The following is a 13,006-nucleotide window of genomic DNA, read 5'->3' as shown; positions in this document are numbered from 1 at the left end:
TGATCAGCGCTTGCTAGTCTACATTGCGTTTTTAATGCAAGCATTCTTTGGAAAGTACCCCTGCGCCGTCACGCAGAAAATGGCATGCCTTGTATCTGGACAAAAATGCGTAATTTGCAAACTTAGGACATTTAATCGTTATAGTGTAAATGTAGAAGATTCGTGGCTTTATAAGCGATATGAAATTTAACCCCCCCCCCAAAAAAAAGGGGGAAAAAGAACGCCCATAGAGATACACGGGGCTCCTTTGAAAATGCGTGGGGAAACTGATAACGGGGGCGGGCCAACTCCAAATTTTGGAGTATGCTTACGCGTACTTAGACAAATACAGTGGAGTTTCTGCATTATTTATAAGTTCTTGAATTCGCTTTGAATTGGGCTGCCACGCATGCATGAGCGGGTGACGATTATTGGTTTCCTCACGGATACAGGCAATGTGCAGGGGGTGTTCACATGCTCGCGCACGTTTGCTCGCACTGAAATTGCGCAACCGTACGTCCTATTCAGTTGAGACCACAAGCGCAAAAGCTACTTTCACATTGACAAGACAAACACATGGACGGACGATGCACTGGCGACTAATTCATTATTACCAGGCACGCATGCGATATACGACGATTCGGGGCACACGGTACGTGCATCCGAGTGTGAGTGAGTGAAAAACTTTATCAGCTCTAGATTCGCTGGTCTTCTGCGGTCTTCAGATGGAATCGTCCATCTTCTAACACAACGGTCGGTTGCCCTTAGTCCAGGGCTCCGCTGGATGCTGCTGCCAGTTGTGCTCGCCGAATCAGACCTTCTTGGTCGACCTGGCGATCGCTGGAGAGCACTCCCTCCCATTGTTCCGCACTCGGGTTTGGTATAACGGGTGCCACGTCTATCTTCTGGCATGCCCACGTTATGTGATACAGCGTGGGTGTTTCGTGGCACCAGGGGCATTTGTCATTGTATTGTGTCGGATAAATTTTGCTGAGTACGTGTAGGTTCGGGTAAGAGCCCGTTTGTAGCTGCCTCCACGCGACAGAGTCCTCTCTGCTAAGGGAGCTGTGCGGTGGTGGATACCGCTTTCTGCAGCCCTTGTAGTAATTTAGTATCGCCGAATAGTCTTGGGGTACAGGTGCATCCGAACAAGCGAGCGGTGCGTAAGCTCCGTTCAGATCCAGCGCCTCAGGCAGCTTGTACGCTGTTAGATAAGAGACTTTTTCCTGAGCCTCCTTCGAGTTCACCAGACTGCACCGAATCGCGCCACAGCTAATTAAGAAGCGCAGAAGCACGGATACCACGTTCCCGAGGCGCGGCACCTGCAAACAAGTTGGCGGCCCCCACCTCGTGTGCCACAGGTGGAGCTATTCACTGCTCGACTCTTCCCGAAAGTGAAGCGAGAGCCTGGCACTGTTCCAGGTAACTTGGGTCCAAGAGGCAAGACGGGTGTAATGCACCGTGAAACCCTGGCAGCGTCGCCCCCATCCGCCTATTGTGACGGCGCATTGCAAGTCAGCAAGGCAAGACCGCAGGGAGAAGCAAGCCCTCGGACAATTGGGGAACAAGCAGCGACCCTCTCCGCCGGTACAGTGTACTAGAATAGGGGCAGTGTGCACAGGAAGCGCCCGCCGCTGAGGCGCTTCATGTAGATAGCACGAGATGGCGCTGTAGGAACATGGGCTGTAAAATGGTCTGTACGGAACGTACGGCGCAGTGCCAGCGCTGCACGCTGATATTTTGATAATCGTTTTCTGTCGCAATCAAATAGACGTGCAAATGCTCGGCGGATGTTAAGATGCATCCCCGAAACTCGCTACATGCAAGAGATGAATTGTATGTGCACTAATAGCGCATCTCAACGCCCATTAGACGGATTTATTAACCTGACAGCAAAAGTTTTGCAGACACAGAAGTTGTGGCGTAAAGACGTTAAATTTGTTTTGGGCCACATAACCAGAAATTATTCGAACGGAAAAGTCGGCTGCAAATAACGCCGTAGTAAAGGACATCGAATTGATTTAAACCAACTCGGGTTCCAGGTGCACATTTTCTTTTGCGGTTCGCATTCATAAAAAAGTGGCCGCGGCATCCGCGACCCCACGTCAAGCGCTTAGTTCCTCAGCCGCTGTTGTAGAAGGCAAAACTACATGCACGTACATAGCCCAAAGCCAAAGAGCTTCCCTGCTTTGCATTTACCTTCTTTCGCGATAAACATTTGTCCCTCGTTCTGTTTCGCGAGCCCCCCGCAACTACACAAGTTTCTGAGCATGTGTTGGTGGGCTAGTTGGTTAAGCATGATTACAAATACGGCGCCGAATAAAACAACACACGAAGAAGGGGGACACGAGACAGCACGTAGGCGCACTAACAACTCACAGTTGTCAGTGCGCCTACGTGCTGTCTCGTGTCCCCCTTCTTCGTGTGTTTTATTCGGCGCCGTCTTTGTATTACATAAATTTATTCGCGATTTTTTTTATTTACATCAAGAAGTGTTCCTGAACGTCAGGCTCATGTGCGAGTATGAGACACACCGACATCCTACATTTCTATGGAAGGAATAAAACAGGTAGGAAAGACGCTAAGTAAAAGGCATCTCTGCAAAACTACACACAGTATGCCTAAACACAGAAAATCAGTGCAAGTACATTTTTACCCAAACAATGGAGACCTACAGCGGAATTAATATGCGCAAATAAATTACTTCATTCATTTTTAATTATATTAACAAAATTAGCTTTTTGAATGCACCAGAAAAAGTTGTGCATTCAGATTAAAAAGACAAAGAAGGGTCAGCATACATATGTTGCACCAGCCTGCTAAGAACAGTATAGTTAACTTTAAAGTGCAATTTTTTTTTCTTCATGCTTCTCTTCACTGATTAACACTTTTTACGTAAAAGTGCAGCCTTGTTAGGACATAAAAACGCACAACTGCTGATGTGAAATCATCAGCATGTAATTTGCAGCATATATGACATAACCAAATTTAAAGCTTTCACTAGAATCATGACATCAACTATGCTGTCGTTGCAAAGCTCCTCTTTGCGGAAGAAGGCTGTAAATATATTCCCTCAAGTTTCTTTAGTGCTTCGAAAAGCAACTTGGACGGATACAGCAATCCTCCCCTATCACAAATTTCGTGAATTTTGAGACTGCTACTGACACTAGAGTTCTGCAAAAGAAGAGAGCGGCAGTCCTCACATTTCTTGCGAGCAAAGAATTTCTGCGCGACATACCTTGCCATATATAACGGATGAGGCGGTCACCGCTCCTTTCCTCCACACGAGCCCGGTGCTCTGCCAGAGTATTGTTTAGCCTTTGCTCTACCAGCGTAAGATTTCCAGCTTCAACTAACTCGTCAATTGTGACGCAACGTCCCCTTCTTTGTCAAAATTATCAGGTGAATGAAGTAGCGATACCAAATGTTTACTGACCTCTGTGTTCCCTGTTTGCATTGCCTTCGCCAAGATATAAAAAGGCAATTTACAACAATAAAAAATTGAGGCGGCGTTGGGTGATCGTTGGATCCGCACGACTACTTCACAAGAAGTTCTCCGTTTATTGGCTTAGTCTAGATGTCAACAGGTATTTAAAACCCTCTCCTTCCAAGTATTCTAACAGAGCCAAAGTGCTGCACAATGTCACACGGAGCCCATCTGCCGTCGACTGGCTCAAGCCGCAAAGTCCTTTTGCAATGGAAAGCATATTTAGCGCCAGCGAACAGGGAGAAGGGAGACGGCACCACAATGCGATAACTTCAACAACTTGATTTTCAGGAAACGCCCACCTATTTAACCCATGCACAGTTAAATAGGCGGGTGTTTTCCGACAATCAAGTTGAAGTTAGCGCATTGTGGTGTCGTTTCCCTTCTGTCCTAGTTCGCTGGCGCTAAATATGCTTTCCAAGTCAGTCTACCAACACGCCGAACAAATGGCAATCCTTTTGCATGCGACTCCCAACGAGACACAAACTCGAGGAATGCCTTCAGAGCAAGCACACTTCAAGCACGCGGCAACTGGCCGCAACACCACAGAACGCAACACACGGTGTCAGGATTGGGGGCTCAATCCCATCGTCCGTGGTCCTTTGCCAAGACTGGAGTACGGCATGAATTCGAAGGTAGCTGGCCCATGCCGTCGTACAACTTATTTACGCTGAGATCGTTGATGAAGTGAAGAACTGCTTCTCATCGAGAACGAGGAAATGGGTTTATTTACAGCAATTAAATCAGTCTAACATGACTGCTTGAGAAAAAGAGTATCAGTCCAACATGACTGCATGAGAGAAGTGACTCAGTCTAACATGACTGCTCAAGAGAAGTGTCTCCAGCATTCCCACAACAACAGTTTTTATACACTCGGTCCGCCGGCCAAACGAGGCGGAGACTGTTCGTTTACTCATCACCAACTCGCCGCTGCTCTGCAGATCAGTTTACAGACACAAAGGCACACACATTCCGATGCCCAAACGACGGCGTTGGAGGGGTGCCGTTCCGGGAAGTATCGGTGCCGATCGAGGGTAGCTCGTTTTGCGTCACGCCGAAGCGTGAGAAGCACCAAAATACGTCGTTCCCGCGGCAGCTTGTCCATGCGTGTCAAATCAGCTCCGCGTTGGGGAACTCTGGAACCATTGTTCACACACCGAACTCGTTCCGTCACAATGACGATGGGGCTGGTGGAAGGCGGCGGATTTCAGCACAAAGGCCGCTTCTTCAAACGCCTCCTAGCTGCAGTGACGGAGAGGGTGCGGAATGCGCGTCTTGCCCCCCTTGTCGTAATCGGGTGGCAATTTTGCCTTGTAGCTCGCCATTCTTAACAAGGGGAGAACGCGTCCGTACAGCCCGTGCGACTGCAGCCTCGCCGCATACATCCGGGACCTGTCTACGCTCCCGGCTTCAAAGCGGTGCGTGGCGCGCTGCGCCGTCTGAACACACTGCCCCTATCTATTACACTGTACAATCGTGACAATCGCACGGGCGCCTACCATTGGCCGAAAATGACACCTGAGCGGGCTCGCCGATTGGCCGAACGCGACGTGTCTTCGAGACACCGAAGGGATTAAAAGAGACCGGGAGCAGCAAGAGAGCATTCCTTCATTCATCTCTTTCAAGCTTCTTGCCACGGGCCGCAGCGTCCGAGTTGCTGCCGGCCCGTAATGACTTTTAAGACTTAATCTCTTGGTCGTCTCACTGTAAATAAACCTCCAAGTTTTTCATCCCGACGTCCTCCTCAACTCTTACAACGCTCAGACTTCATATCCACGTCAAGAAACTCAATATAAACAACTTCGCACAACACTGCTTCGCTTTGCGTGAACACTCTGCGAGTGACAACACAACGGCGCGTTGTCCACTGACGACTCCGCTGACAGCCAGCGATAGGGCCGGTAGGCCTAGCTCGGCGGACGTCGCGGCCGACAGCGCTTGCGATCCAGCCTTAGCTCGTCGAAAAGCGCTTATTTTTGCCAAAACGATTAAGAGGAAGCTTTAGCTCGGGCCAAACTCCGACGCGGCCTATTCAAATACATGTAATACGCAAAAACGTTTTTCTGAGAGAACCCCTGGGCCGATTTTAACGAAATTTATTGCATTTGAGAGAGAAAGGTCAATTCCAGTGACCGCTGGAAGCGGAATTTCGATTTACGTCCTGTATTTTGTTAAAAAGAATTTCAAAAATTCGGAAGCTTGAAAAAAATAGAAGCACGAAGTTTACAAATTCATAGCTCTGCATCAAGAACAGATATCGCGGTTCTGTAAACGGCATCCATTAGATCATTAAAAGCGGACAAATTCGATGTCATTTTATATCTTACGTGAATTTACGTTGTGTACAAGGGCTCTGCAAAAGCTGTAGTTCCATATTACAGAATTCTTTTATATTCATGTGTAACATGTCAATTTTGTCCGCTTTAGATGTGCTTTTAGATGCAAATCACAGAATTGCATTATTTTTCGTTGTTGAGTTAGAGTTGTAAACTTGATAGTTTCGTGCTTTGAAAATTTTTTTATTTTTGCCAATTTAATAAAAAGTTGGCGACTTAACTCAAAAATTCGAAACCAACAGTCACTAGGTTTTAAGTTTCTTTTAAGTGCAACAAATCTTGTCAAATTCGGTGCAGTGGTTGCCGAGAAAAAACGAATTCTTTTACATGTATTCAGATAGGAGCGCCTGAGCTAACGCTTCCTCTTAACACTAACTTCGGTCGCACGTTAATTAAGTTACTCGACGCAGCCGTTGCGAAGGGTAAACGTCCAAGCCAAGCGAGCAGCCTTGCACAGACGGTCGGTGTGTGCTGCCTGCCCGCGAAATGCCCTCGCATCGCGGCTCCCGATCTCGCCAGTAGCTTCCAGTGCACTAGGCGCTGCTTTTCAGAACAAGCCCACGTTGGGGATCAATTTTGTGAAGTGGCAACTATTTCGAGTTGGGGCGCTATTCTCGACACGCATGGTGGCTGCACGGCCGCCACTGTCCGCCATGTTTACTCTCTAATTTGGCTGTCGAGAGCTCACGTGCCTTGAAATTTGTGCTGGGAAATGGAAGTTTTGCAAAATGCAATTGTGCGTTTTCATCAAGACGACGAAACGTGACGTGGGGCTGCAAATTTTATCGACTAATACATTTTTTTGTCTTGGCAGGTATATATTGCGACGTTAGCGCTTCACAAAGGAAGTGAGCGGTAGTGTACAGAAGCCAGTGCAATGCACTTGCGATTTCGCGAACATGTGGTGGCGATCCAAGATGGGCGCCATGTCAGCTTGCCGATTGGCTGAAGGAATATGCCGTGGGGAGCGTCACAGGAAGGACTGTTTCGTAAACGGCAATTCGACGCTGCGTGACGCTGTGCTGAGCCGCCATTGCAGCGATTTCCCGCTATACTTTCTGGTGCGACGAGCCGCGCGAATTATGCAAATGAGCAGCCATATGCAATGGCGGCTCATTTAGCGTAAGAAAGCTGGCCCTTGAAGTTTCTTAACGCGGTGCGAGTAACCAACGAACTGAACAAGAGATGGCAGCGCCGGCGCTCGCGTCGCGCAAGCGGATACCTCTGGCCCGTTGGGCCGACATGAGCAACGGGGCCGACGTCACGGAGCGTTCGCTTGCCAAAGCTGGCTGCGTGACGTAATGCCCTCAGAAGGGTACTGGTTTGGGCTAGTTTGTTACAATTCATGATCAATGTTATTTGTGCACCACCTGGAACCAACGTTACTAGACTAGCTTCAGTTGTAAAACTCCCCGCCCGCGCGCTTACAGCCGCTGTCGCCACTTCTGTGACAGCCGCCAGAGGGCAACGCTGTTCCATCGGGCTCCACTGCAGACGCCTCGTCACAGCCATGAGCGCGTGCGGACGGGTAGTTTGCGCGTGTTGCACGCGCGCTGGCGTTCTCCCTTGTCCGAATTAGTGATACCACGAGAAAGCGGTATCCACCTACAGCAATAAGATTTATCGCGCCAGTTCGTTAATACTGAATGAAGGGTAAACTGCACGAAAGGAAGAAAGGCACACAGCGAAACGCAGAAGCTGCGTTTCTAAATGTCGTGCGTTTCTTCCTGTCGTGTTAACGTTTCGCGTAGTTTAGGCTCACGAGCTTGAATATCTGACCAAAGTGCGTGATTTCTTTTTGTAGCGCTTCTTTGGCGTGGTGAGAAGCTTCGGTGGGGATGGTCATCTACAATCACGCACTTTGGCCAGATGACCATCCCCACCGAAGCTTCTCACCACGCCAAAGAAGCGCTACAAAAAGAAAGATGAAGTCGGTCTTTGTGCGCACAATCCACACACAAAAAAAAAGTCGGATTTTTCATTCCGTGAAGATGCCTAATCAGCGAAGCTGAACCGTGCGGCCCCTGTGTTTATCACTGGGTTAATCCCGAGGGTTCATTAAATTATTACTCAGTTATGAGGTTACACACACAATCGGCTGCGACGGAGAGAACGACGTCACTGACGGTATGCCCGCAGTCCGCAGTTGTCGCTTGCGTTCGATGTCTCGAGTTTGCTAGGCGGCGTAGCTGGCAGCCTTCGCCAGCGATTTGCCGCTTGCGATTCTTCGAAATTAAATTTCTTCAAAAATTAAATATTTCCGTTACGTAAGACTATGAGTGGCTTATACTCCCTTAAGCAATGGCTCATACCCCCGTAAACGCGGTCTCCCCATTACGACGACAGAAGTGAAGTGAAATTCTACGCTGGAAAGATGAACGGCCACGCAGCCAGCTGTGGAAGACGACGACGAACGCGGGAGCAGTGGCACGAGCGCGTGCCGTTGATTTCGCAGAGAGTTCCCGATCGGCACAAAGAATCGCTCCGTTTCACGCCGAGCGAAGCGTCGCATTGCTGGGAGCACAGAGAAAAAAAAAAAAAATGGTGCGCCGAACTGTTGACATCGTTCCGATAGCGGCCTATGCAGCCAGGTACGCAGCACGCCGGCATCGTCTGCTGATATTAAGAAACTCGGCGAAGGCTACAGTTCCACGGATGACATGCTTGCTGAAATTCGCTGTCAACAACGAACCACAGAATACACCAACGCTGTACACCGCGTGCTTAGTCCGGCCCGCCCGCGTAGCCGGGCGCGACTGCAGCGCCACGAAGGCGCGGGCGGGTGGCGGTTCCGCGCAACGGCGCCGAGTTTTAAAACTGAAGCTAGTCTAGTAACGTTGCCTAGAACGAGGTCTGGGGGACTCTCCCAACTTTCCTTCCTCCATGTTGTGGAACTAGGGCGCCTCGATGTCAGCGCCACAACTGTGATATCGAGGTACCCTATGCGAAACTTCAGAAGTGACGTCGCTATCCGTCTCGTTTCTCTGGCTTGCAAAGCCTCTCGCGGCAGGAGTGGCTGTTTGGGCATCCAGAAGGGTAATTTGACGATACAGCTTAATTGTATTCTCGTCGCGCCTGCTAATATCTCGGGATCTTCGAAAGACGGAGCAGATGCGCGAGATCGTACTACAATAGCTGCTGCATGCATGAACAGATCATGAACGAAGTTTCCTTACCATGCTCAGGCCCATGCCATGCCCCTTTCGGAACCGCCAGCCAAACTAGTCCGTAACGATGTTTCCTTGTAACGTTTTAACGCTTTGCTTCGCTTTGAATTAGTTCCAATATGGAAACATTTCGAGCCAGTTTCGGCTCGCCAAAAATTTGTGGCTCAATTACCTATCGACAGTCAGTACAAGCTTTGGAAATAACGCATGCAGGCGGCCGTCAAGCGGCCCGAGCCTCCGTCTCGCATGAGCCACTTCGAACTCCGAGGTTTCGTACAAAACAAATTTATGAATTTCTTTCATTCTTTAACTATGCACACGAACATCAACCGGCTCAAACCGGTTTGAACAGTTACTTCGCTTCGGAGTTGAACCTGAACTTGGCTGTTTAGAGAAAAACCTGCTCGCGGCAAATCGGCTTGACGGAGGCGGCGAACGCTGGAAAAGTGGTACCAACGGAACACTGAAGTTCGGTACTCGCAGCAGACTCGTAGCTGTTTAGACGCGTAAACCTATGCAGAAAACCAAATGAAATCGGCTCTCAGCGGATAAACCACCAACTGCATTGCCCTTGCACGCGTATGCAACCATTTACAGGTGGATAGTGACTTTCCGCTCGAAGTGTCGATTTAGTTCAATTACGTTCCAGCGCAAACGTAGTACATACAGCCGAAACAGTGACCTTCAGCAAACTGAAGACATGAGCTTATGTAACAAAACAAAGCTACGCGATACTCATACAATTCGGAAGCGATTATAGCGGGGTAAGGGGGTGGGGGACGGCATTGAAAGTCAGGTGCGTTGGACAACGTATGGACTGAAGGAATGGTTCCATGGCCTTTTTTTTTTTTTTTAGGCGAGAGCTTAGTATATATATATCTACAGCTCGAAGCCCTCCGTGGAGGAGACAACTTCCACAAGTTGTCCAACACAACCAATATACCTGCAAGCGGATCACCATTAACTTTAGTGATAAACAAACAAGAAAGCGGAATGATAACGCGCCCTGCTCCAGAAAGCCCTCATGCGAGCGAGCAAGCTGGCAAAAACGGGTGAGCGTCGAGTTCAATTTTCGCGGCAACTCAAAGTGACAACAAAACGAGGCTCAGCGCAACAGGCGAACATGCGCGGCTTGTCTCACAAGGCGTTAAGCGCAGCCAAGTACCTTGAAGATTCTCACAAAGCATTAGGCAGAAATAGCGTAAAGAAAGCAGGCTCGTAAGACACGAATGAGTTGCTACGACTTTTGACAGTTCACGCTTACCTTGAAGCATTTCTTCAAGTTTCTTGCGGTCCACTCGAACTCTTTCCACAAATGCATTCGAAGGGTCGCTTTCGTCTCCGACTATGCTAGAACCGTCAAATTCCGACGAATGAGTCGACGTTACTTCAAATGACTCCATAATCCCTTCACATTCGCGTCCAAACGCCCCATTAACTTTCCTAAGACACCGTCTACCCCTAGGCACTGCATCATTTTATAGCTGTGACGTTATTGTGCACCAATGTCATGTGCTCATCCGCCTTATTATGGTGCGTGCCGTGTCAAGCGGTTTGGTCATTGTTTTAATAATAATATTTAAGAGGTACAAATATGTAAAATGAGAGTAATACAGAAGCACCTTGCATATGAAGTAGGAGCTCCGTTAATTTACGGTGCATAGTGCATCGAAAGATACCGTAACTACTTTTTTAATCCAAAAATCGCGCGCCAAATCTTGTTTCGTTTTGCTTCCCTCTTGGTGGCGCTTTGTTCGAAAGTGTTGTGACATACTAGCGCGAACTAAGCTAACGGAAAAAAAGTTAGGCTCTGCTAGTTCTGTCCTGTCACTCTGAAATTGAAAGCTCCTGTCGTTTCATTCATTATTATTACTCTTTTTTTTCTTCCTGTTCGGTGTCAATTTAGACTTGTCGACTACTGTTTCAATTAAGTGGGTTATGTTCGTTTTGTTGTCAAACTAGATTAACAGTTTGAGCAAGTTTCCTATAGAAAAGCAGCGTTAGCTGCGCACAGCGGGAGATTCCTTACTCTATGCCCAAAGCACGTAGTGCCGAATTAGAAACAGAAGCAAGGATTTCCGTTTTACAGTGGTTTCATTAGTTTCATTAGTGCGTTTCACTGGTCTCACCGTATGTCCTTTCCTTCTGCACGTCATAATTTGCGTTGCTTCTTAATCATTGTTACTTTTGGATAACAGTAACGAGATTAAAGTTAAGCTTGTTCTCTACATACTCGTTATTCGCGATACCTCGCGCGGGCGCATTTCCCGCATTTGCTTTACAGCGATGCTAAATCGCGCATAGGTCGATCAACATTCGAAAAACAGTTTCGGAACAAGATGATTCTTCATATATAAGTATCAAACAGCCGGAGAACTCAAGTAAGTTGTAAAATTGTTTTTATTTTATTTATTTTTTTATTGTAGCACATCGCACTCGCACTGCGCGGACGGTACAATACCTGCGTAAAAATATTTATAAAAAAACCGGTACGAGGAAAATTGCTGTACAACATTTATGCACACTCATACATCCAAGGGTCATGGCAGTTAACAGTAATTTGTGTTCCAGCGAGGACGAACACTCAGGCATTCACAAATTTCATTCAATCAAAGCATAACAATGAACAAACAAAAAAAAAATAAAACGCACACTGAGCATAAGTATAAGAAGTGAAATTCATTATGAAGTTAGATTCATTTCACTGAGAAAAGTGATGCTGTTACACAATAACACGAAGTAGGAAATCGTTTTTCGAGATATTACTGCACTATAGTCGTCGCTCTTCACAAAGGACAATAATAAAAGAGGCAAGGTTTATCTACACTGCTGCTGACTGCACATTCAGTGTCAGAACATTGTCAGAGATGAGCAGAAGTGTCGCGTCTTTCTCACAGTATTTACACAAATGAGGAATGCAGGAGTGCATCTTGTTGTATACTAGTGGCACAGTTACACTGTTTTATTTAGGGACAAACCTATCTACATGTACGTAGTTGTAAAAACTCGCTGTTGGCAATAAAGTACGCTATTATGTACAGTTCTCTCGCTTTTATTATTTTTTTTTTCTAACATGTGAATTGTTGAGGCATTTCAAACAAGCTGTCTCTTCTTACCCAAGCAGCCCACCTGAAGTGAATCACAAAGCACTAACATTTCACATGCTGTTTCTTCAGCAGACATGTCTTCTGTTATCTAAGCCAGTAAATTAAGTTGAAGATGTAGTGAAATAAGATGGTGTACAAGCCAGTTTCCATTTGGCTTGCACGCCAACTAGTTGGCTTGTATCCTGGATAAGATGATTGCCATATATATGAGATTTTTTGTGCAGCAACCCTAACACTGAAAAAGTAGAGCCTGGCAAATTTTCTCAGCTTGCATATAGTCAGTGCTTGCATTTCACATGGTGTCAATATGCACACTACCCCAACCGTATGCCTCTCCAGTCACCTAGAAAAAAAAGTTTTAGAAGTTCATTTTAAATTATCTGAATGCGTTGTAACAGTTATATAAAAGAAATGTGAAATACAACAGCAGCTGTTGAACCAGCTTATTAACTATAAAATTAGTTGCCTGAGATGGTATAAATGTATGGTCCCTAGCAAGGAAAAAGGCCAGCTTAACGTGCTGTGCCATACGCACTGGGACAGATTGAAGTCACTATATTCATTTTTGATTTATACTGAAGTTTATGTTGAATGATAAAAACAATGTATTTCATGAAAAAAAAAATGGAAGGTTGCAGCATTGTAAAAGACAAGGCTGCATGCAGTCTTATGTGACGACCTGCTTTGTTGTAAGAATTGTAAACAAGGTAACTACTGTCCTTGGTCTTCACTATCGCTTGTATCTGAAAAAGAAAAATAGTCTTCATAAATGTGAAAGTAGTGGCAACATATTCATTCACAAAAAATACATCACAAAAAATACACCCTCTTTAGTATGACCTACATAGAAACAACAAAATGTGTTAAAGGCAGCAACATGAGTTGATTCAGATATTGGCTTTTACTAATACTGAGGTGTGAAAGAAGTTA

At 46.7% G+C, this 13,006-nt stretch overlaps 2 protein-coding genes across 6 annotated transcripts in view; both read right to left on the bottom strand.

Annotated features, from left to right (window-relative positions):
* BicC (protein bicaudal C) overlaps positions 1–10,451 on the bottom strand; it is a 155,067-nt gene extending 144,616 nt beyond the window's left edge. For 3 of the 5 annotated variants that reach the window (XM_070523698.1, XM_070523716.1, XM_070523722.1), the window contains exon 1: positions 10,234–10,451. In XM_070523698.1, the coding sequence (XP_070379799.1) occupies positions 10,234–10,372 (139 nt within the window). In that variant the 5' untranslated portion in view covers positions 10,373–10,451. The remainder of the gene's footprint in view (positions 1–10,233) is intronic. The other 2 variants (XM_070523701.1, XM_070523707.1) reach the window with 1 other exon arrangement.
* Positions 10,452–11,351: 900 nt separating this feature from the next.
* The window catches only part of uif (sushi, von Willebrand factor type A, EGF and pentraxin domain-containing protein uif), a 135,636-nt gene continuing 133,981 nt past the window's right edge, over positions 11,352–13,006 (bottom strand). Inside the window, exon 58 of the mRNA XM_070523659.1 lies at positions 11,352–12,819. Coding sequence (XP_070379760.1) covers positions 12,788–12,819 — 32 coding nt within the window. The 3' untranslated portion in view covers positions 11,352–12,787. The remainder of the gene's footprint in view (positions 12,820–13,006) is intronic.

This window comes from Dermacentor albipictus, chromosome 1, assembly GCF_038994185.2.
Source record: "Dermacentor albipictus isolate Rhodes 1998 colony chromosome 1, USDA_Dalb.pri_finalv2, whole genome shotgun sequence".
NCBI classification, from domain to species: domain Eukaryota; kingdom Metazoa; phylum Arthropoda; class Arachnida; order Ixodida; family Ixodidae; genus Dermacentor; species Dermacentor albipictus.
The sequence above is the reverse complement of the archived record's forward strand: the minus strand, read 5'-3'. Positions and strand labels throughout refer to the sequence as shown.